Raw genomic sequence first — 25,407 nt, 5'->3', positions numbered from 1 at the left:
TATTGATTGGAAACAATCTTGAAGCTTTGAAGAATCCTTAACTGCAGTCAAAACAAGGTTGCAAATAGCTGGTGAGCAGGACAGAGAAAGTGCCTTGAAAAGTGTGAGAAATGTTTTTTTTTCAAAGCCTAGATTTTAAGACAGCTGGGTTTCTATATTTACATTGTTACTCTCTCAGTAGCTGATCAGCTGTTGGGACAGGTTGTGGGGAATTGCTGGTACAAACATGATTCAGCTGTTTTCTCCTGGAGGGGAAAAAGGATGGTGGCAGAGCTACAGGAAAGGGGCATGCCAAAACTAAGTTGAGGTGTCCAGTAGTGCAGCTAGGCTGACTCCCTTCCCTACTTGTCACCTGACTGACACTCCCAGAATTGTGAAATGAAGTGCATCAGATTTTAGTTGCCTTGACGTTTCTGCAGGTTATTTTAAAACCAGATTGATTTTAAAGAATAAGTTAAGCCTATCTCACACATGAGCTGGGATCAAAATAAAGCAGGGGTGTCAAACTCAATTTCATTGAGGGCCGCTTCAGCATGGAGGTTGCCCTCAGGAGGCCGGGTGGGTGTGGCCAGGGTGGGCGTGGCCTACTGGGTGGGCGTGGCTAGAGTGCATATGGCCTACTGGGTGGGCGTGGCCAGCTCTACATCGTTCGCATCAAGGGTGCCTATGGGGGCCTGGGCAGGAGTGGGACAGATCTGGGGGTCTCTGGCAGGAGGAGGGTCTCTGGGCCAGGGCCAAGGCAGTGGGGGCGTTCCCTCACTGTTTCTAGGATGGCTTCGCGGGCCGCATGAAACCACTTTGCGGGCCGGATCTGGCCCCCGGGCCTTGTGTTTGACATGTCTGAAATAAAGGAACTATTATGGGGATACAGTGCAATAAAAAAATTGCCAGGACATGTTTGCACTATGATTAGATACATAAAAGCCCTGTACCATTAAAAGAGTGAAATTATTGAACTCAATAGATTGCCAGCATAATTAATATTTTACATCTACCCCACAGATACTGGGAAATTACAGAATATAATCCACTCCCAAATAATTTGGAACTGTAATAGTTTAGAAACAGATTCACAATTCCCAGTCTGTCAGCAGGCCTAGAAACATTGTATATCCATCCTGGTTTCCTCAGCAGCTCCCTTTCTCTCCTAGATTCTTCACAAGCACTCTTTGGAATCAAAGGGACAAAATGGAGACAATGAAATGGAGATTTTTCAGATTACATTATGTTAAAACAGGATTTTTTTGTGGCTTAATATGTTATACTGTACAATCTAGCCAGAATTGTTTGTAAACCAGCAAACCATGTTTATAGCTTAATGTGTATATACTGTAAAAGGAAATCATACAGTAGTCTGTGGGACTGATGTGATGTGATTGATGTGGACTAATAAAATGGGGTCAGCTCATAAGTACTACTGTGGGAAACCAGTCTCTGTAGTTTCTTAATGACACTGTGCAAACCTAAACAACTGATTGCAGCAAATAGAATTCTTTATTGGCCAAGTGTGATTGGACACACAAGGAATATGTCTCTGGAGTATAATCTCTAAGTGTACATATAAGCAACAAGTGATAAATCATGATCATAATCATACATACAATCATCATCAATCATAAGAAACAACACTCAGTGATAGTCATAAGATACTAAATAAAAACAGTCAACATAAATCATAAGATACAAATGTGTTATTAAAACATATCTGGAATTGATCCAATCACAGAACATTTTCACCCTCGCAAGTTGTAAAAGTACCTAGAAATTTCCAAAGAATTATAGTTTTATAGAGCTCGACTGGGGGAAAAAAAATATCTCGGAAATAGGCAAACCACCTCTTGCTAAGGAAGCTGCAGGTTTCCTTCATTTGGGATTTTGGAAGGAAACAACTTTTTTTTAATTGAAAAGTTTTTCAGTACATTTTATCTTTAACAAAACAAAACCCCTCACAACCCCCTCCCCTCTTCCCAACCCACCCCAACACCTCCCTCCCTCCCCTTCCCCCCTCCCCGACTTCCCAGAGCTAAATACAAGGTATAAAAGTAAAAAAAATCATAATCTACCATAAGCAAACAATAAGCTATTAAATCAATCGCACTTTAACTCTTATAAAATGACTACAAGCAATATAAATATCACATCAATACTTATTCAAATGCTAAATGAAACTTTTTAGTCCCATATTTATTCTGGATGCAATCAGTCCATTTTTTCCACTCCGCAATATATCTCTGTTGCGAATGGTCTTTCAAACACGCTGAGATCTTTGCCATTTCCGCCAGGCTAGAAACTTTTAAAGTCCATTCTTCTATAGTCGGCAGTTCTTCCTTCTTCCAGTATTGCCCTACTAAAAGTCTTGCTGCCGTAATTAAATTCATCATCAACTTAGTGTCCACAACAGTAGTATCAGTAATAATGCCCAGTAAAAACAATTTCGGACAAAACTTTATCCTTTTCTTAAATATCTTCTGCATATTCCACCAGATTTTAATCCAAAATGCTTTAACCTTTTTACAGGTCCACCATATGTGAAAGTTCGTTGCATCTTCACCACCACACCTCCAACATTTAGGCTGGTAGTTCGGATACATACTTGCTAATTTTCTAGGATCTAAATGCCACCTATAAAGGAAACTTAACATTTTTAAACCCACTCCTTCTCCACCCACGATTATGACGTCACTTGACCGAAGTCACACCTGCTTCGGCGTTCTTTCGAACTACCCCGCCAGACGCTCGCCAGCCAGTCCGGCGGAGAGAGAACCGTCGGCTTAGCCCAGGGGTCTTCAAACTTGGTCCTTTTATGACTTGTGGACTTCAACTCCCAGAATTCCTCAGCCAGTCAAGCTGGCTGAGGAATTCTGGGAGTTGAAGTCCACAAGTCATAAAAGGGCCAAGTTTGAAGACCCCTGGCTTAGCCAATCCTACTCGGGGCCGGCCCAGGACCCGGAAGCGCCCCTTGCCACTGCGACGTCACAATAGTTGCGATGGCGCTTGCGCAGTGACACGTCGCCTTCCTTGCGAGGAGTGTCAGCGTTGCCGGAGGCGAGGGGGGGGGGGCCCAAAGCGTGAACTGGCGCCGAGAGCGGCGGGCGGGCGAGCCAGCGGGGAGGGCGCTGCTCTTCCCGCTCCTCCTCCCTTTCCCCCCTCCTCGTTCTCGCGGGATCCTCGCAGAGAACCGCCGCTGGGGCTGCTGGAAGGAGCGAGCACGCAAGCCGAGCGGGGGGGCGGGGCGTGCGGGCAGCCATGGCCGGCCAGCAGTTCCAGTACGATGACAGCGGCAACACCTTCTTCTACTTCCTCACCAGCTTCGTAGCCCTCATCGTTATCCCCGCCACCTACTACCTGTGGCCGCGCGACCAGCACGTCGGTGAGTGCCCCGCCCCGCCGCCTTGCTCTTCCCGGCGTTTCCCTTCGGGCAGGCAGGCAGGCAGGCCCGGGGCCTCGACTTGCCTCCCCCTTCTTCGCTCTCCTCTAGCCGGGCCTCGGGAAGGGGAGGCGGGGGAGGGAGTCCCCCTTACCCGCCTCCCTCTTCCCTACCGAGCGTTCCGGGCCTTCGCTTCCCCTGGTGTCGGTTCTCCTGCTCGGTCCGAGCAGGTGGGAAAGCTCAAGGGTGGAGGAGTTGGGGCTTGGCTTGGGAGTAAGAAGCTTGCAGGTCTCCCTCCTGCTCTTTGGGCCGTGGAGGCAAGTTGGGTGAGTTCTTCCTGGAGCCCTACTTAATTCAGCCTCTGGTTCTCATGCTAAGTAACATCATCATCATCATCATCATCATCATCAAGTTGGAAGGGACCTTGGAGGTCATCTAGTCCAACCCCCTGCTCTTGAGGGGAGGGGAGAGAGCAGGAGCCATCAGGCTACACCTGAGAGGAATCACACAATGTGAAGAGGCTTGTGCAGGTAGTCCTCGCCTTACAACAGTTCGTTTGGTGAATGTTTAAAGTTATAACGCCGCTGAAAAAAGGGGCTTGCGACCGTTTTCCACGCTTAGGACTGTTGCGGCATCCCCACGGTCACGTGATTTATGCTTGATAACTTGACTCACGTTTAGGACGGTTGCAGTGTCCCGCAGTCACGCCATCCCCTTTTGCGATCTTCTGACAAGCAAGGTTTAATGGGGAAACAGGATTCACTTAACAATTGTTTTATTAATGTGACAACTGCAGTGATTCACTTAACAGATGTGGCAAGGAAAGTCGTAAAATGGGGCAAAACTTAACAAATTTCTCACTTAGCAACATAAGTTTTGGGCTCAGTTGTGGTTGTAAGTTGAGGGCTACCTGTACCTCCTCTTGCTCTCTGCAGAAATCCCAACAGGTGATTGTTAGCCTCCATTTGAACCCCTCCATAGAAGCGGAGACATTTTTTGCTATTTTGTAGTTCTTTCTGACATTTACCCAGAATCTTCATTTGTGCATTGGCCCTTGCTGTGTTTTACATCACAACGCAGAACAGGATCATCCCATTTGCACATGACCTCCTTTTAGGTATTAGTAGTTGATTATCATGATTCCCTTTAATCTCTTTTGCCAACTCAGCATGTCTAGTTCCTTGGGAGAGCTTAATTTCCAGATCTTTAAATACCTTGATAGCTCTCTTCTAAATTTTCTTCAGCTTTATCCTGCTAAGAAAGGAACACTGTAATCCAAGTGCTGTCTGACTAGTGTCGAATGCCATAAACTGGACATAATCAAATTGCTCATTTTCTGCTGGTAGTTCCCCTTAGACCATTTTCACATAAATTGCCACCATCAAGCGTCCCTACCTATGCACTTGATTTTTCATACCTGAATACAAGGCCTTCCATGGGTCATATTTTATCATCCTGCTGGGTTTCACTCTGGGTTGGAGCTACTATCTTGGTTTATGGTTTTGATTCAGAAATATAAAAAATTTCTCTAGCTTGGTACCTTGCAATGAGTTTGACATCTGGAAGGCCATACATTACTACTTGTTACAGAAAATAAAAGTGCATATGAATACAAAAGAATATGAAACATAAAAGAACATGAATGTGTGTGCATTGAACAGGTGTATGCCAGCTTTTCCCAACCAGTAATTCTGACTAGGGTTAAAGGCTCGGTATTGAGAATGGAAAGCAGACATCAGTGTCAAGATTAGAAACTTTGTCCAGGAAACACTGTATATACTTTTGATTTGAAGGGGAATTACCAGATTTTATGTTGAAAGGAAAAAGTTCCTGTTATTGATTTTAAGTATTAACAGAGTTGAAGACCAAAAATATTAATTAAATAACCATGCCTTAAAAGCATAAGGTTGTAGTCATAGTAATCTAGACAATGTTTTTCCAATGATTTTTATAGAATATCATTTTAACATCAAGCTTTCTTCCAGTATAGCTTTTGTACATAAAAGCATTTAATGTAATGCAGTCTCAAGAAAGTGGGACATATCTTGTCCCATGTTCAATTGATCATATAATTTGTTTTTGGGTGATATTGTAAATGAGATGCATTCTTTCTATATATTTTTTCCTTACTTTCCGTCATAATGAAAAGCAACAGAAGCAGTTGTCCGTGTTTATAATGTGCAGTTATTTATACCTCTTGTTGCGAGATAATTCTGTAAATTCTTGGTTTTAAGTGGTTTTAGTAACTATCAGATATTTCATGTTTGACATTTCTGTCTCAATATAAAAAGTAGAATGGGTATTTGGGAATAAAGAATTTAGTATTTACAGATCACATATAGGATGATTTTGTAAAACTCTTTTATTTCCCAATATATAAAAATTATTTTGTAGAAACCTCTTTCCCTAATATGTTGGTAAAACAAGTTTTTCTTGAATAAAGTTTGGGGTGATTATTGCACTGCAGTAATATGTAGTAGTTATACATTTAAAACATTTTGTCCGGTCCATCTTTTTAATATTGGCACCAAGAATATTAAAAAATAAACATTCCCAAATTTTGTCTGAATTATAATCTCTTATCTTTTAACACTGCATTTGATGCTATTAGTACAGCTCTCAGTACTGTTTATTTGTTTTTACAGTGTTTTAAATGGTATAGCTGTTGACGACATTGCAAGATATTTTTTTTTATAAAATTATTTCTGGGTTTAACAAAAGTGATCTGATTTTTAAGAGGCCTCATTTGTTTCTGCTTACCTTAAAAATGTTAATCTTGGGTCTGAACAGGATTTGCTTTTTTGAATACATACGCCACTTCTATTTTGATACCTTATTCTTATTTTTGCAGGTAGATCCCATCCCTTAATTTGCTATGAGATTATTAGAAAAGTTGGTTACTATGTAATTTTTGAACAATTCTATAATGAGCTGAACATAACAAATCAACTAGCAAAAGATAAGCATATACAATGTTTACAGGTTAGCTAACAAACCTGGCCCTAAGCTCCTGAATCTTTTAAAGACAACTAGGTAACCCATGACCCATTGGCTCATTCTTTCAGGGATATTTGCTCACGAGCTTCTTCTGTGCCTTCAACAGTGACACAATTTCTAATGTATTGCCTTCACTGGAAAAGTTGGGATACATTCAGAGGCATATCCACCTTGAAAATAGCCCATGTTGAACTGCATAGCACACACAAATGTCAGCACAGGAAATGTTTTATGGCATTTTGTATTATTTTTTATTTTTATTTTTATTTTTTAATTTTTAATCCCATTTATATCCCACCCTTGTCCGAAGACTCAGGGCGGCTTACAATCTAAAGCACAAACCAATGTGCTTAGCAATAGCCTTCATTCTATGTATATGCCTGCTTATTAGGGCTTTCGCCCCCCCCCCAAGCGGCATTATTACAAAGTCAGCTTATTGCCCCCAACAATCTGGGTCCTCATTTTACCTACCTTAGAAGGATGGAAGGCTGAGTCAACCTTGAGCCTGGTGGGACACGAACCTGCACTAATTGCAGGCAGCTAAAATGATTTATAAAATTTGCCTAGTTTTAGTTGTGCTAGAGTCATTGGGTCCTGAATTTGGGATGCATTCTATAAGTTAGCCCATTTGAGATATCTTGGTTTAAAAATTGTTGCCCTATGATGCACCATTTCGCCCTGCTAAAGATTCTGGGAATGAAAATTTTAGTAGTATATAGATAGATAAATGAGCACCTTCAAAGTTTTAGAAATATAGTAGACTCAGTGTGGAACAAGTTTGGTGTAGTGGTCAAGACATCAGATTAGAAACCGGGAGACTGAATTCTAGTCCTGTCGTAGAGAGAAAGCACGGTGGGTAACTTTGGACCATTTTCTTTCAGCCCTAGGAAGGAGGCAATGACAAACCACTTCTGGAAAACCTTACCAACAAAACTACAGAAACTTTGTCCAGGCAGTTTCTGAGAACTGGGCACCATTGAATAAAAGTGGAAAAAAGGAGTTAGTGCAAATGGGGAAGCAGTAGAGTTGCACGCTTCAAACATTCTTTCAGTTAGCACTGGACAGAATGACTTAAATACAGACTAACTTAAATACAATTAAGACATACATGGTCATAATTAGATCTGTCTGCAATAAGTATAGATGGTAAAATAGAACAATCTGTGCAAAACTATGCTTAGTTTACTACTGCAAAGTTAGATCTATGTACATATCCAAATAGCTCCTTTCAAGAATAATCATGCCTATCATCTTGTTGAAAGCTGACTCTATCTTTGTATTAGGATGGATAATGGTAGTGGCAAGAATGTCCCAGATTAAACAGATGATGCATTGTTGTTATATCTAACTATTAATGGTCAACCTTCAAATCAGAATTTGTATTTCTGTGTATTTTGCATATTCTTTGAAAACGTGGTCAGACAGCTGAGATTGAATTTAGATGGAGATTTATATTGCAAATGCAGATGCTACATATTTCATATTTACAATTCAGTATTTAAACAATCCTTTTATTAATCTAATTCAGAAATAACCATCTGATCATTACCTAAAGTAGGCTATGTCCTCATGTCCATACTTGGAATAGTCTGGCAAAAATTAAATATAGTTGTTTAAAACACATTAGAAATATAGTAGCTTCTTATTCTTAATCTTTACAATAAGTGATACTGGTAATTCCTTGAATTTGAATTACCGTAATCTGCTTCTCTCCACATGAACATTTTATCTCACATATGAAAGAAGAAATGTGCACTCATAAAATCCAGGGACGTTTATTAATACTGAATCAGAGTTTGTTACAGCTGAAGTAGTCCATGTTCTGCCTTCCAGTTTAAATGGTTGTATTAGTTAAGACAAAAGTCTCTCTGTTTTACTGGTAAAATGACCAGAGTTTTCAAAATTTTGTTTGCTTAGTAAGCCAGAAAAGATTAATTTACACAAACCAAATTAGTGTATTATATGGAATCTATTTGGCATGCGGTTCTTTAATTTTTGAAGTTCAGCCTTTGAAATAAATAGTATACAGTATTTAACTGTAAAGTAAAATTTCCTTTGTGTTTCAGTTTTCTGATGATTTGATCAGAAATCAAGATTGCATTTCTGTAGACTTCTTGGTAACAAGGAATACAATATGCCATTGTATTCCTCTATTGTGTGGGTGTGTATTTTACTTCCCAATCTAGGGAACAGTTCTGGCAACAGGACTTCTAGGGCAGACTCTGTTTAGCTATTTAGATACTGGCTAAACTCAGCTACCTGCTAAGAGGTATTGTAATATCTGTGAAATCAGGTGTGGAGAAAAAAGAGATATCTACGTCAGAAAATTACTACACTGAAGATAAATTGACAGTACTCTAACTGAATGAGAAAAACAATTCAGACTACAGTGCCAACTTTTTAGCATTTGAAAGACTTACGCTATGCATTTTAAAGAAGGATGTATTAAAGGAGTTACTCAGTAATCTAATTTATACATTGGTTGTGTTGTATGGTTCACTTGTTTCTGGTTCTTTGTAACCTGATGAACAATAGGTAACCAGTTATCTTAATGTCTTACAATAACAACCTACCTTCATAAATTATGTTTTTAAATATGTCTGTTTCAGCAAAGCATGATTGAGGCTAACCAAATTTAAATTTGGGTACAGTTTTGCAGTTATAAGTAAAAGCAAGCTTCTGATCTTCAGGCTGTATTGGAGGATGAGAGAAAAGCATAGTGCATGCAGTTACAATTCATTCATATAATAACCCTAGTGTTTTGTAAATGTGGCTACTATTGTAAATGTTTTTAGGCAATTAAAATGCAGTGTGTGGAAGCAACACCATAAAGGGGGCTCTTTCGTTTGCATTACAATCTAGGATCCTGTGGGCAAAGAGAGAGATAAAATGTTCTCTTGCTCCACATTTCATTTTTCATAGCGGGGATTGGCAACATGGGCACTCACCAAATCAGTTAATTGCATACTAGTTTAATATGTTTCATAACCAAGTTTATGTTAGGCTGTATCTATACTTTTTTCAGTTACCCTTACTGAGACCCTTTTCTTTAAAATCATGCTCAAGAACCAACTAACAGTATTAAGTAATCAAAATACAAATTTGTGCAAAGGAGCATTTCTAATACAAATTCCACATTCATGAAATGTGATTTATGACCTCCTTTTTCTTATGCATTTTACAGTACACCTTATTTAACTTTGCTACACTTTTCGTTGTGAGTCTGATGACCACTAAGATTAAAGTGGCACCTATATAATGGTGGAATTAATACAGCTGAGTTGGAACCTAAAAGCACCATTCTATGACTTTATTTTTAAACATAGAAGTAATTCTATTACGTATACAATATCAAACCAAGCCACACTTATTCTAGTCAGCTGCTTTGGTATTTTTCTATGTTGAAATGCTCTCTTTTCTCCCTTTCCGCATTCTGTCTTACTTTTGTTTGTGCTCTATAAGCCTTTATCACATTTCAGAAGATTGTGTTAAGAAACACTTTAAGAATTTTTTTTTGTTAGAAACAATTGTAAGTATAAAGATTCATTTTAAAAAACAGTTTTACTATTAATGGAATTGTATTCAAACAATTTAGCAAAACTATTTATACCCATGAGAAAACAGAAAATGGAAAACTATTGAGGATAAAATAAGAATTCCCCATTTCTTTTTTATTATGATCGTCAAGTGTAGTTTTCACCAGTTTGAGAGCTTAGAGGAATATAAATTGCATTGTAAGAAGGAAGCTTATCTATGAATAAGGTTCACCAAACACTGTGGGATTGTTACAAATTGAGATGATGCAAGATTAAATAGTACCACAATATCACAATAACGGTCTAAATTTCAATAGGTGACTACTTGCTTTCCCCCCAATATTTGTAGGTTCTTACTTCATGTTAGAGTGTGAATTTGTTAAATATTCTTAACAAAGAAAGTTTGGCCCCAGTAAAAAAAAATAAATAAAATTGTGTTGCATATTTGGGGGAACAAATTCCCATTTGTTTCTTATTCCCTTTGTTTTAAAAACTCCCTGAAATATAATTTCTCTAAAGTTTCTATAACGGATGTATTTCACCAATCTTATGGAGGCTGAATAAAATCTAGGTATTTTTTTTTACTATGAAAAGAATAGCTTGTTGGCAGTATAATTTAGCTGGCAGAGTATTTGACTTACATGTAGTATTTTGCTGGTTAGGGTTGAATTTTTGAAAAAGTATAAGCAGTAGCTTGTAAATTTGAATGTAGAAACCATATTACGTTGTGTTGTGTAAACCATCATGGTGGTAGAAGCTAGGGTTCCTGGGGAGTCTCCTCTCCATCTCTCTCCCCACACCCTTCATCTTACGAGCAACATTTCTGTTAAAACATGTTAAGCTTTGGAGATCTGTTAATTATAGATCAAATGTTGCAGTGCCTTTCTTTGAACAGGTTACATTGTAGTACATTGATTAGAGTTTCGATCTAGAAAGACATTCATAATCATAACAGTAAAGTTGGAAGGGACCTTGGAGGTCATCTAGTCCAACCCCCTGCTCAGGCAGGAAACCCTATACCATTTCGGACAAATGGCTGTCCAGTCTCTACTTAAAAACCTCCAGTGTTGGGGCATTCACAGCTTCTGGAGGCAGGTTGTTCCACTTGTTAATTGTTCTGTCAGGAAGTTTCTCCTTAGTTCTAGGTTGCTTCTCTCCTTGGTTAGTTTCCATCCGTTGCTTCTTGACCTGCCTTCGGGCACTTTGGAGAATAGCTTGGCTCCCTCTTCTTTGTGGCAGCCCCTGAGATATTGGAACACTGCTATCATGTCACCCCTCATCCTTCTCTACGTTAAACTAGACATACCCAATTCCAGCAGCCGTTCCTTATATGTTTTAGCCTCCAGACCTCTAAATCATCTTTGTTGCTCTTCTCTGTACTCTTTCCAGAGTCTCAACATCTTTTTTTACATCGTGGTGACCAAAACTGGATGCAGTATTCCAAGTGTGGCCTTGCCAAGGCATTGTAAAGTATTAATACTTCATGTGATCTTGATTATATCCCTCTGTTAATGCAGCCTAGCACTGTGTTGGCTTTTTTGGCAGCTGCAGCACACTGCTGGCTCATATTTCACTAACAAACAAAGTAGAATGTTAGTTTTCACAGATTTCTTGCATCTTTCATGGTGTTCTGAATGTTCCTCCAACTGATGGACCTGGAGTACAGGCTAATATAGAGGGGGAATTGCTAAAAATCACTTTTCCATTCATGGAGATAGGTCTACTACAGGGGTAGGCAACCTTGGCTCTTTTATGACTCGTGGACTTCAACTCCCAGAATTCCTGAGCCAGCATCTGGCTCAGGAATTCTGGGAGCTGAAGTCCACGAGTCATAAAAGAGCCAAGGTTGCCTACCCCTGGTCTACTATAATTCCCTTATCTGAACAGAAGGATACAGCCTTAATACGCACTAAATTCTAACATACAATGCTAGTTTATTTTATTTATTTTATTTTTATTACATTTATATCCCGCCCTTCTCCGAAGACTCAGGACGGCTTACAAGCTTAGCAGTAGCCTTCATTCTATGTATATGCCTGCTTGTTAGGGCTTTCACACACACCCCAAGCGGCATTATTACAAAGTCAGCTTAATTGCCCCCAACAATCTGGGTCCTCATTTTACCTACCTCGGAAGGATGGAAGGCTGAGTCAACCTTGAGCCTGGTGGGATGCGAACCTGCACTAATTGCAGGCAGCTGGTGTTACTTAAGGAGGCATTAGCCCACTGCTCCACCAAGGCTCATAATTGTTACTACACAGTCAATACAGGTAGTCCTCATGTTACTACCACAATTGAGCACAAAATTTACATTGCTAAGTGAAACATTTGTCAAGTGAGTTTTGCCCCATTTTACGACTTTTCTTGCCACAGCTGTTAGTTAATCATTGCATTTGTTAAGTTAGCAACATGGTTGTTAAGTGAATCTGGCTTCCCCACTGACTTTGCTTGTCTGAAGGTCGCAAAAGCTGATCACATGACCCCTGGTCACTGCCACCATCATAAATATGAACCAGTTGCTAAGCATCTGAATTTTGATCCTGTGACCACAGGGATACTGCAACGGTTGTAAGTGTGAAAAACGGCCGTAAGTCACTTTTTTCAGTGATGTTGTAACTTTGAATGGTCACTAAATGAACTGTTGTAAGTCGAGGACTACCTATATTGAGTGGAAGGTATATGTTACCCAATGTTTTTTCCTTAACTACTACCAAGCCAGCATCACATCTGTATACTCTCTTTTTTGGTAACTCTTAAAATATTTGTGAAAGCTAAGTTGGGTTGTGTCTGGTTAATACATAGATAGGATTTTTACTTTGATGACTTCTGAAAAGTAAAAAAAGAGGTTTGGGAAGCTATTTCAGAGAACAGATGGATCATATTCCGTGCATTTGTATAGTAGAAGGTAAATGATGTTGTGGGAAAAGATGGAATACTTGCCTGTGCTGGTAGTATTTTAAATTTTTTACTTTAAGATTTGAACAGATTGAAGAAGAAAGTCTGATATGTAAGGTATGTTATTTTTATTAAATAGTAAAATTATCTTCCCCAGAGCAAATTCGTTTAAAGAATTTAAGAAAAGTTTATGGAAGATGCCTGTGGTATCGATTGCGATTGTTAAAGCCCCAGCAGAATATAATTCCTACAATAAAGTAAGTATACTTTAATAGGATTTCTATTTTACAGAGGGTTTTTTTTAGAATTTTAATAAAAGCAGATTATTTCAACATTTTAAAATATTTAGAAAAATGATAAGATCAGCATTTTACCAATAACTCCCAGGAGATGTCAATGAAATTTTAGTGGTAAAGAAACTGAAAATGATTCCTAAGTCATGGATTGAATTTCAGGTAATGAAAGAATCTATTGAGCATCCAAAATGCAGTGTTTGGGGATTCACACTTCTTCCTGCTTAGGGGAAAGAAAGATGTGTCTGTGATGCAGTGTTTTTAAAAATGGTGTTGTGGAAACCCTAGAATTCTTTATAGGCTGAGGATTTCTCAGTGGGAACTGGGAAACTTCACTCAACAACAACAACAACAGAAAGCCAGCCCTCCAAGCAACTTTATGGAGAATTGTTGGGTATAGAGATAGCCTTGACTTACCACCGTTAATTTAGTGACCATTCAAAGTTACAACCAAATTGAAAAAGTGATAAGGCTGGTTTTCACACTTGCGACTACTGTCACATGTTCAAAATTTGGGTGCTTGGCATCTGGCATCCCAGGGTCATGTGATCACCATTTGTAACCTCCTGACAAAATCAATGGGGGAAGCCAGATTCTCTTAATAACTGAATGATTCCACTGTAGCGAATTAGGTCCTAAGACGAGGTGCAGCTCATGTTTAACAACTGCCTTGCTTAGGGACAGAAATGTTGGGCTCAGCTGGCGTTGTAAGTTTAGGACTACTTATATGGTTTTATTATTTGAGGCTCATCAATTAAGCTGAATGCCCACTGTAAATGCTTGATGGGGCTGTAGAATATTGGCAGAAACCCAGGAGACATACTTGCATAATTCCTGTGATTTAGAGCGCTGGATAGAGATTATTTTGATTATTGTTTCCTGTGATGTTAACCCTTCTTTAAATGTGGCTGGACATTTTAGTTGCATGGGATTTCTTTCTGGAAATTTAAATATTTAAAATTGCTTTCCCTTTCATTTTCAATTTTACAGAAAAGCTGTCTTGCTTGCTGGATGGGCACTACTTTTGTTTCTTGTTTACAAAGTGTCCAAAACAGACAGAGAATATCAAGAATACAATCCATATGAAATCCTACAATTAGACCCAGTAAGTAGCACCATTTTTCATTATTTAAATTAAATTTGACACTAAATATTTCACCAGGGCCCTCAATGGCATATCACATTCTTAAGTCTACATATCTATTTTTCACTCCAAAAATCTTCTTCAAAAGACAGATTAGGGACACATAGAAAAGGGAGCGAGGGAAATCTGTTCCGCCAGTTGTGTTTGTCTCATGACGATAGGAAGCATTCAACCAGCAGAGAAATGTTATTTTTTTTATTTGAAAAGCCATGCGAGTTAAGATTAGATGCAAATGATATATTACATTTTTAAGTATTTCAGTTTTGAGTTAGTCACATTTTGAACTTTTGACAAAGGATCTTGTTTTGAAGCTACATTGAATATCTGGCACTATTTCATAAAATGATGTAAATCGGCATGCAAAGTAAACAACATATTTACTGAACAATGCCATTTGTATTAAAACATAGAAATGCTTTTCTGGCCTAAAGAAAATGCCTTAGAAATTAAATGTATTTTAAAAGTTTTTGTTAAAAAAAAAATCCTATGAAGCAATGATGCATATCTCCGAAACTGCAAGTGGCATTCAGTTGTGCCTGTCTGTTCATGTGAGGACTTTTTTGAGCCTCCAGTTGTAATAGGAAGAAGTGAACCTTTCATTCTTCTTCCACGTTAACAGGAAATTGGGGAACACTCCCAAGATAAAAAGATGGGACAATAGGAAGAAAAAAAGGGAAGTTAGCAAATAACAGCAGAACAACAAAATAAAAGTGTTAGGGTTGCCTCATCACATCCTCTTCTGTAATTAGAGAGATCTAGATCAGGGATCCCCAACCCCCCTGGTCCATAGACCAGCACCGGGCTACGGCACACCAGGAACCGGGTGGCGCAAAGAAGCAAAGCCCCATCCATGATGGATGCAGGCAGCATGTGAAGCCACGCCCCCTCTGGTCCACAGAAAAACCCCTCTCCATGGAACCGGTCTCTGGTGCCCAAAAGGTTGGGGCCATGTTGTAGATAAAAAATCCTGCCTGCAAATAGAAGGAAAAAAGAACTAGCTACAGTTTTACAGTGGTTGTTTAATACGCTGATCGCCAAAATTATCTAATAGTGGAAAGCAAATTTGTCTATGTTCTTTTTGAAAGTTTGAATAGTTTATTTAAATGACACATTTTTTTAAAAAAGCTGTAGGTCAGTTGTATGCAATTGAATTTTGACTGTCTTCCTGTATTTATTTACGGAGAAGTAGAAGACTTTGAACAAATCTAGTACTTTTTTTTAAACATTTGGAGAATTTTTCATTTTTTTTAAAAGTGGCATTTATACACGCTTTCAAAAAAAATTCTCAGTGCTTAGGGCTTACCATATGGAATTGAAAACTTGCTTTATAAACTTTAAAGAAAGCAGAGTTAACAACAGCAGCAGATTAGAGGGATCATATCTGAGAATTTCAGTTGCTTTAGATCTATTTTAGGACTGTCAGAGCTTTAGATGATAGGACCGCATGTAGTGCCACTGATCAACCAATGGTTTAGTGACTGTTCAGGTTACAGTGGCAGTGGAAAAAAAAAAGGCTTACGATTGGTCTTTGCAATTACATCTGTCGCAGGGGCCCTGTGGCCATGTGATTGAGAACTGGCCACTCAAGAGCCAGCCTGGATTTCTGGCTGTTGCAGCAGCCCATGGCCCCGTGATTGCTGTTTGTGACCTACCCAGCTGGCTTTCGGCAAACAAAGTCAGAAGGAGGTTGCAAGTCATAGTTGCATGATGGTGTCTCCCTTAATGACCATTGATGATTCTGTTAGTGATCATGGCAAAAAGGTTCTAACATTTAGTGTGGTTGTGTGGTGCCTCACTTAATAATCATACCAGGTAACAGTGATTTTTTTCTGGTCCCTATTGTGGACATAAATTTAGTTCTGCCTGAATGCCAGAAATAGAATAAGTGATTGTATCACTGTTGTTTTACTTGTTTTCTCAGCCACTATTGTCTATAATAAGTTGTAGCTCTCAAGCTCTTGTCTGGATGTAATGATGAATTGGATGTGGGCTGTCAAAACTAAATTTTAGTAGTATATTATTAGTATGATGTTTCTGAGGTTTGTTGTTGAATAATCAGAATCAAGGTTTAGGATTTCCTGCCTGAGCATGGGGTTGGACTAGATGACCTCCAAGGTCCCTTACAACAACAACTACTACTTCTTCTTCTTCTTCTTCTTCTTCTTCTTCTTCTTCTTCTTCTTCTTCTTCTTCTTCTTCTTCTTCTTCTTCTTCTTCTTCTTCTTGTTATTCTTCTTCTTGTTATTCTTCTTCTTGTTATTCTTCTTCTTATTATTGTTATTCTTGTTATTGTTATTGTTATTGTTATGTACTGAGTTTCAGTGGAAATTACTTTCAGGTAAGTGAAGGTGATTGCATCCTTTAGGTATTGCAAATAATTAATTTGAACATCTTATTTTAATAGGGTGCAACAGTGTCAGAAATTAAAAAGCAATATCGTTTGTTATCGCTGAAATACCATCCAGATAAAGGTGGCGATGAAGTTATGTTTATGAATATTGCGAAGGCTTATGCAGCGTAAGTTTCTTAAGTTCTGTTCATAGGAGGGAATGTTATTGTAAGCAACATGAATATACACTAATACCATTTTCTATATGTTTCAGCCAGTTTTGTCTACTTACAGCAATTGTTGCAATACAGAATTGATTTTGTTTTCTTCTAGGTATATAAGTTGATTTGTGATTCTGGTTTATAAAACAAGCAAACATCTAAGGTCTCCTAAACCTTTAGAGTAGATTTTCAGCCATATAAAGGCTTCAGAGGAAGAGAAGATCAGTTTACTATAAACCATTTTGTTCTTTTGTCATGAGAAGTGCTCATTTAGACCTCAGAGGAGCCTTTTTATTACTGGGGATAATGCTGGCTCACTCCCATTTCATATTGCGCTTTCTCCTTTCTTGTCCCAATTGGTTGTTTTCAACAGAAGTTAGTAATGGGTACATTCTTGCATGCTGTTCTTGTATGCGTACTCTGGCATGTCTGTCTTCTGTGCTGTTTTGGTATGGATCATCCTGAGGATTTTAAATTTTTATGTGGCAAATTTTAAAGCTTTGCTTTGAGCAAGAATAACGTGCTCCCTTGAAACAAGCTTTCTAACAAAATTGTGCCTCTTATTTTGTAGTTTAACTGATGAGGAATCTCGGAAAAATTGGGAAGAATATGGCAGCCCTGATGGACCACAGGGTAATTCCATAGTTTATTGTACCAAGTCATAATTTACATAGCATCCTGCCGTTTGCGCTGTGATTTATTCTATCAGTAACAGTTTTCATTTTGTATACTGTGTTTGTACAGTAAAGTCATTTATCTTTCTAGCTAAGTATTTATGAAATTTTAATTGAGAAGTTTTGATAAGCCCCAGTACTGTGTGGGCTAACTTCAGTGTCACTCATGCCCCATTCCAATAGTGATTCACACGTGTGAATCCCATGTTATTCAGAGACCCAGCTTCACCAACCTTTAATATTATTGGCTTGTTTGATTACAACCCTGCATAGACATGTTGTCTAATTTACATTTTTGCTTGCTACATGGGAATAGTCATTCTTATTTACATACCAAATCAGACTGAATTCTGAACATTCACCAGGCCAGAATTTCTTGTTACAGAACATTCTGAAGTATTTGGAATATTTCAATTTCAGTGTCCTATCTATTGTAAATTCATGTCTACTGATATTTCCAAACCAAACTACAGCTTTTCTTGGAATAATTATAGAGCTTCCACTCCCTATGGGTCAGTTGAAGGGAGGTTGTTTACATAGGCATGAAAGTCAAGGTTAATGCACAGTTGTGTTGTCCTCACTTGCTCTCAGCAGTGTGATGAACTTGCTCTAAAGTTACTTCATAGTAAGCTATTCAGTTATTTAGAGCTAAAACCAAACTGAGTATGCATAATCCATTCAGTTTGTATATCTTCATCAAGAACATAATATTTGCAGTTGTCCTTATATCATTCTAGGTCCTAGGGATGTTTATTTAACAGTGATCTCACAAGCTTGCCCCTCAAAATGGGTGGGATTGTCTTGTTACATAGAGAACAGTTTGTCACCTAACACTTAGCTTGGGTTGTAGTTAGCTATCTTTTAAAAAATAAATACAGCTTCTTTTCATACCTCTTGATTTTAAAAGAACCCTGTTTATCTGTGAAGGAATGTTTATCTCCTTAAGAGCAAGATTATTCCTGTGGTCAGTTCTGCATCCACATATGTACCATAGATAGAGCTTATTTAAAAAAATTTTTTCCTTTTTTTTAATAAGGGAAAGGTTTGGTTGGAAAGATGTATAATTTACTGAGCTTGTATGACTGAAGAAAGTTATGTATGTTGTATGTATGTTGACTATATTGCCATTTTTTGTAACCTATTTTGTAACCTATTTTCTTGCAGCTACAAGCTTTGGAATTGCATTGCCAGCTTGGATTGTGGATCAGAAGAACTCTATTTTGGTAAAGCAACTCCCAGTTTGGCTGTATTAAGCTGAAAGCCTTACTACAGTTGATAAGTCTACAGAGGTTTTTTTTAACAGTCTTTTAGAGAAAAATGACAGTCAACTGAAAGTTAGCATTTATTCTACTTGGTCCAGGTCTAGGTTTGCTACAGCTTTTAATGGCACTTTAAAAAGTGCACTTTGCCTATGATTTAATTATGGTGAGTCTTGGAGGTTTTCTTTTATTGCTGGGGGGCAAGGTAATGTAGCAGGTTCCAGTGATAATTTGATTTTTCTTACACTGTTCTGCAAGGTTCAGATTTCTGTAAACACATTGAAAGGCAATCTTGTCACATTGCCTTGCTGCAGTGAACTTAAAAATACCTGAATTGCTGGGAATTTCCCCCCTCCCTCGATATGTAGTTTGAGATGTTGTTGCATATTTCCTGAGGTTACTTAGAATAATCTCATCTGGTGGTTCTCAACCTTGACTGTTTTAAGATGGGTGGACTTGCAACTCCCAGAATTCCCCAGTAAACATAAAAAGGTAAAGTTTCCCCCGCACATGCGTGCTAGTCGTTTCCAACTCTAGGGGCCTGTGCTCATCTCCGTTTCAAAGCCGAAGAGCCAGTGCTTGTCCGAGGACGTCTCTGTGGTCATGTGGCCGGCATGACTGGATGCCAAAGGCGCACAGAACGCTGTTACCTTCCCACCGTAGTGGTCCCTATTTTTCTACTTGCATTTTTACGTGCTTTCGAACTGCTAGGTTGGCAGAAGACATACTAGCTGGGAAATTCTGGAAGTTGAAGTCCATCTTAAAATGGTTAAAATTGTTAAGTTTGAGAAATACTGGTTTTATCAAAATCTAGCAAGGAAAATATAGGAGCCTTTTAAAATATGACTTCATTACCTACTTTGTTCCTTAAAAATTTCTTTTAGCACTTATCATTTTATACAAAAAGATGTCTGCCTATGTGAGCATTTCTGATTTTATTCCAATGTTTCTGATATTTCTTTTCACATTTCCTAGGTTTTGCTGGTTTATGGATTAGCATTTATGGTTATTCTTCCAGTGGTCGTAGTAAGTATTATTTTAAATCAAGGGTAAAAAGTACATTTCACAAAATACAAAGTACGTAGATACCAAATCTTGCTTTCACAGACTCAACCATCCCAACTTTATGATGATAATTTTCTAACCTGGCAACTTACATTTACATACCAGTGTGCCAAATCTGGGCAGCTAATTTTAAGTATGTCCTTGATTGTTCAGACTCTGTGGCTTCCAGTTTTTAGAAGATTGTTCATGTGCTAGCTAGGTTCTATTGCTGGCTAAAACAAAAGGACTAGCATTGGAATTCTGAGTTCAGAGATTTTGACTTTCACGCGGCAATGTTCTGTATTGCTGCTCTATATAGCTTACACCAAAATGCAGAAAAAAAATGTGTTTTGGATACTTCTTAAACATACAGATTGTTGTGATTCAGGGTCAGCCTTTGGGTTCGGCAGTTGGGTCGGATGATTCAGAGGAGGAGGAGGAGGAGGAGGAGGAGGAGGAGGAGGAGGAGGAGGGTGTTGGAGAGGTTGCTGAGGGGGTTGGAGAGCTTGCTGATGAGAGCCCTCAGCCAGGCCCCTCCCACCTGGTCACGACGCAGACCCAGCTGTGTGAGCCTCACAGCGTGGATGAAGATGACCCACAGCTGGCCCTGTTCAAGGACGCCCGACACAGGAGGCAGTCAATCAGGAGTAGACAGAGTAAGGCAATGGGGCACCTCGGAAGGAGGCAGAAGCCACGCCCTGAACTGTATAAAAGGGGAATGCGTGGGAGGGCTGGTTTGCTGAAGGCAACCGCTTGAATAGCTCCTGTTTCATGGTTCGTGTCTTGTTCTGTTTGCTTTTGTGTCCATAAATTTGGCAGGCTTAGTTCCAGCCTCTTGCCTTCTTGTAAAAGGGGTTGTCCCTGCCTTTTCTGCAGGGCCGGTAGCAGGCTGGTACAGAACACAGATGATGAAGCATGAAAATAGGTGCTCAGTCCTCTGCTGAGCAGCATTTTTACGCTTTTTAATACAAAGGGTTAACATTTTAAGCTTGTTGCACTTTCTTCTTTGCAATCATTTTGTTTTCTGTTTTTCCTGCCCCTTGGCACTGTGCTACATCATACAAAACTTTGTATCTTTTAACTTTCGATATTCTGATGTCAGCTGTCATCTAAACCAGGGGTCCCCAACCCCCGGTCTGTGGACCAATACTGGTCCATGGCATGCAAGAAACCAGTCTGCGCAAACCAGGAAGCCCCATCCACGGGATGCAGGCAGCATGCAAACCTATACCGTGGTCCGTGGAAATTCCCTTCTCCGTGGAACCTGTCCCTGGTGCCCAAAAGGTTGGGGACTTCTGATTTAAACTGCTGGAGTTTCTGTAATTCATTGCTTTCATAGGAATTATGGTCTTGAAATCACAGAGGTTTTAAGACTTTAGAGAGTAGTAGTATATTCACTGCATTTATGAATTATTAATGTCAATATTTTTGTTTCAAATGACTTAGGGTTCTTGGTGGTATCGATCCATTCGTTACAGCGGAGACCAGATTCTCATCCGCACAACCCAAATTTATACCTATTTTGTTTATAAAACCAGGAACATGGATATGAAAAGTAAGCATTTAAAACCGGCTAAATGCTAAAATACATTTGTGCTTCCTTTGTAGTTATTTAGAGATAGACCTGCATTCTGTAGAATGTTTAAAATTTATGCACTAGGTTTTCTGTGGTGTGCTACTTGATTTCTTGAGAAGAATGTGGGATTAAGTTACTGAGTCTATGAATGGGCTGTATAACATTTGAGGTGGAATTACGAAATTTTCCTCATCCTAGGAAGATTCTCACATACATTCTACAAAGCAGACATGTCAAACACAAGGCCCGGGGGCTGAATCTGGCCCACGAAGTGGTTTCATGTGGCCCGCGAAGCCATCCTGGAAACAGTGAGGGAACTGCCCCCCATTGCCTTGGCCCTGGCCCAAAGACCCTCTGTCTGCCAGAGACCCTCAGATCTGTCCCACTCCTGCCCAGGCCCCCATAGGCACCCTTGATGCGAACGATGTAGAGCTGGCCACGCCCACCCAGTAGGCCATACGTACTCTAGCCATGCCCACCCAATAGGCCACGCCCACCCTGGCCATACCCACCCGGCCCCTTGAGGGCAACCACAATGCTGATGCGCCCCTCAATGAAATTGAGTTTGACACCCCTGCTATAAAGCATGTCACGTTTTTATGGGAGAATGAGTTATGAATACCCTCTTCCTCCAGCACTTGATATAAGTAGGATACAAATTAAGCAAGTCTTAAGGAATCCGTGTCACTCTTTAACACACTCTTCTCCCCAACTCCAAAAGATCCAGAAATATTAGCTTTGTCATGGTGGCTCTAGCAATATCATAAAATCATCAGCCATGTCCTTACAATCTCCAGGCACAGTAGGAGGAGGAAGTGCTTCTCACAAACTAAAAAAAGTTGTCCACCCCTCCTTTAAGCATTTTGAAAAGTCATGCTAAAATCCGAAGTTGCTCTTATTCAAGAACTGCTGCTGCAGTACTTTCTCACTTATCTGGGATAAGGCCAGCACCTTTTGCTCCCTAACACAGTTCTCTGGATAGAACTGTGCATTTAGTTTTTAGTAGCTGCATGATCAGATGGAAAGAATTTTGTGTAGATGCTAACATCATAGCTGGCTTTCGAACAATCTTCAGGTTTAAAAATGAAGTATAAGGTACCAACTAAAGCAGGCATGTTAAACTCGCAATGTCACATGATGTTGCGCAATGTATCGGGACAGTTTGGCCATTGCTGCCAATGGGGGGGGGCGCGGCTTCCGCGTGATGCGTCCGGCCTGCGGGCTGGCAGTTTGACACCTTTGAACTAAAGAAAGATAAACAGTCTAAATTATTCACAAGTAAATGTAAAGAAGATACCTATTATAGGCATTCTAATGTACTCATGGAACTTTATGTTACTAAAGAATAATGGGGTATTAATGTTGCATCTGAGGACAACATATATTGATATGAAAAAAAAATGGTAACAGACAAAATGTTAGCTGATATTTCTTTTAATTGTCATCCATGTTGTTTCTTAAATCAATGTACTTAGCTACCATGGAGAAAGACCCATTGTAAGATTTCTGAATCCCCATTCAGGAAAATAGTTGTCTACGGTAGTTATGTATAATCCTTGCTTCTTTAGTGAAAGTGTGATCCTAAGGTATTTGAATTATTTTTAGTTATTTGTTGTTGATGAATCTCTGAACAGAAAGTGGTAAATAAAAATCTTTCTGGGACAAAGTTTGAGAAAGTCTTTGTATATATCTAAATACTTTTTACATATTTATACTACGCTGAAGATGTTACTTAGCCTGGTAATGAAACTTTCAGAATTCAACCCACAAGCTTGGAGGACGAACCTTCACCCTCATATTTATATTACATTTATTTTATTTTCCCTGCAGGACTTACAATGGTTTTGGCAGGGGCTTCTGAATTTGACCCTCAGTATAATAAAGATGCAACAAGCAGACCTGTAGACAATATCCAAATACCCCAGGTTTGTTATTAGTGATTTTTTTTTCCTTTGGGTGTTGGTGTCAAATAGTTCTCAACTTATGACTGGTCATTTAGTGACCATTTGACCATTTGAAGTGATGACAAAGCCCCCCCAAAGGTACTTACAACTCGATTCCAAAGTTCCAGTGGTTGCACACCTCCCCCAGTCACATGATCGTATTTTAGGTGCTCGGCAGCTAGCCCACTTTTATGGCCGTTAGTAGTATCCTACTTTTGGTTTTTGGCAAAAAATCTCCCATAGCGAACAATGGCTTCACTTAATTATTGCAAATTCACTTAATGATCACAAATTCACTGAGCCATGGTGATTTGCTTAATAACTCCACCAAATAAGAAAGAATTGGGTCAGTCATGTGATGACTCACTTTATGACCTTCACAACTTATTACCATAATCGGCAGGCTCCATTATGATTGTAAGTTTTTATTTTTTTATTTTTTATTTTAATCCCATTTATATCCCGCCCTTCTCCGAAGACTCAGGGCGGCTTACAATTTAAGCACAAACCAATGTGCTTAGCAATAGCCTTCATTCTATGTATATGCCTGCTTATTAGGGCTTTCGGCCCCCGCCAAGCGGCATTATTACAAAGTCAGTTTATTGCCCCCAATAATCTGGGATGAGGGCTACCTGTATCCTACAGTTGCATTGTCTGTCTTTTTCATTTCCAGCTTATAAGAGAAATTGGCAGCATTAATTTGAAGAAAAACGAACCTCCGCTTACTTGTCCGTATAGCTTGAAAGCCAGGGTGCTCTTACTAGCTCACCTTGCCAGAATGAACGTTCCTGAGACACTTGAACAAGGTATTTATTTTTGGAAACCATGAGACCAGAGGCCTAGAACAAGGATTTGAAATTATCCAGTTGAAATACAAGTTTTATACTTGTTTTGTATGAGCTAGTATTTGTTTTGATGGCAAAGAACTTGTTTGCTTTTTTAGGCTCACAAAAGGAACTCATGTCTTAAAGCGTACCTTCACCACATACGTATTTTCAATCAATTATAAAATTTTGAGTTTTATCAAAAACTTCCCATAAGCGACTGAAATCTGTATATTTCTTAAGCTAGGTTAGTCTTGAACTAGTTATTTCTGCAAACTGTTCCCCTCTTTCTCCTTCACACCTTTTGTATGAATTAGTGAGGTCCTGTTGTAAATTATTGGCAATGGGCAAGCAAGAAGCTATAGTAAATGGTTATTTGATAGCTATTCAGTTGCTCTCAGCAACAGAAAATTATGCTTAATTGTGACTTCTGGATTTCCCCCCCCCCCCCCCATTACTTGCTTAGGGGAAGAGTCATGGCAGCAAAAGCAAAAGAAATGTCTGCCTGTGCATGCCCAAGAATATAGAGTTTATGCGTATCTTGATTTAGATTGAGATTTGATCGATTGAGTATGTAGATATCGGATGAAACTTACTGTGTCCATCAACCATTGAAGAAGGTGCTGCTGGTAGACAAATCCCCTCTTCCTCTGCAGTCTCTCAGTCTCTTCCCCCCCATCTGCTCTAGAGCAGTGGTTCTCAACCTGTAGTCTGCAACTCCTGGGGGGCCCCTATGCCATCACAGGGGGTCCACAAAAACTTGAAGAAATGTTAAGATTTAAATCTTGAGTTAAGTCTTGGTGGAGGTTTGTGGTGAAGAAAAGATTGAGAACCACTGCCCTAGAGGATTGGACAAGCCTTCAGAGCAGATTTTGAGGTAGTGTGGAGTTAGGTTTGTGAAGGGGAAGAGAAGATGGGATGACTTTTTTCACGAAGAGAAGCTTGCTTGTATGTTGCCATTTTGAACTTACCTAATGCATTGGACAGGTCTTTTGGTAGCTGTATAATAGGAAAGGAAACACTATAATCATGTATAGCATTCACCTTATGCAAAGAATTGTTCAGTTGTTTTCCTTTTTCGTAGATCAACAGTTTGTCTTAAAAAAGTGCCCTTCCTTGCTTCAAGAAATGGTAAACGTAATCTGCCAATTAATACTCATGGCACGTAGCCGTGAAGGTAAGTCTTAAGATATATTTGTGAATGCTATCTCTGTACTACTGAAACACTCTTTCCGGTAAGTTTAAACTGGATGAAACTCTTCACTGGAGGGCAAAACGCTTTGAATCAAGGTACATGTAAATGGC

General features: G+C 39.2%; 1 protein-coding gene across 1 annotated transcript in view; it reads left to right on the top strand.

Annotated features, from left to right (window-relative positions):
* The first annotated feature begins 3,108 nt into the window (after window positions 1-3,108).
* The window catches only part of SEC63 (SEC63 homolog, protein translocation regulator), a 37,953-nt gene continuing 15,654 nt past the window's right edge, over window positions 3,109-25,407 (top strand). The window contains exons 1-11 of the mRNA XM_083348220.1: window positions 3,109-3,370; window positions 12,953-13,052; window positions 14,079-14,193; window positions 16,637-16,749; window positions 17,354-17,415; window positions 18,621-18,679; window positions 19,691-19,741; window positions 21,206-21,314; window positions 23,166-23,260; window positions 23,952-24,084; window positions 25,187-25,279. Of these exons, the coding sequence (XP_083204346.1) occupies window positions 3,247-3,370; window positions 12,953-13,052; window positions 14,079-14,193; window positions 16,637-16,749; window positions 17,354-17,415; window positions 18,621-18,679; window positions 19,691-19,741; window positions 21,206-21,314; window positions 23,166-23,260; window positions 23,952-24,084; window positions 25,187-25,279 (1,054 nt within the window). The 5' untranslated portion in view covers window positions 3,109-3,246. The remainder of the gene's footprint in view (window positions 3,371-12,952; window positions 13,053-14,078; window positions 14,194-16,636; window positions 16,750-17,353; window positions 17,416-18,620; window positions 18,680-19,690; window positions 19,742-21,205; window positions 21,315-23,165; window positions 23,261-23,951; window positions 24,085-25,186; window positions 25,280-25,407) is intronic.

The sequence above is a fragment of the Vipera ursinii genome (assembly GCF_947247035.1).
Source record: "Vipera ursinii genome assembly, chromosome: 1".
Lineage (NCBI taxonomy): Eukaryota > Metazoa > Chordata > Lepidosauria > Squamata > Viperidae > Vipera > Vipera ursinii.
The sequence above is the reverse complement of the archived record's forward strand: the minus strand, read 5'-3'. Positions and strand labels throughout refer to the sequence as shown.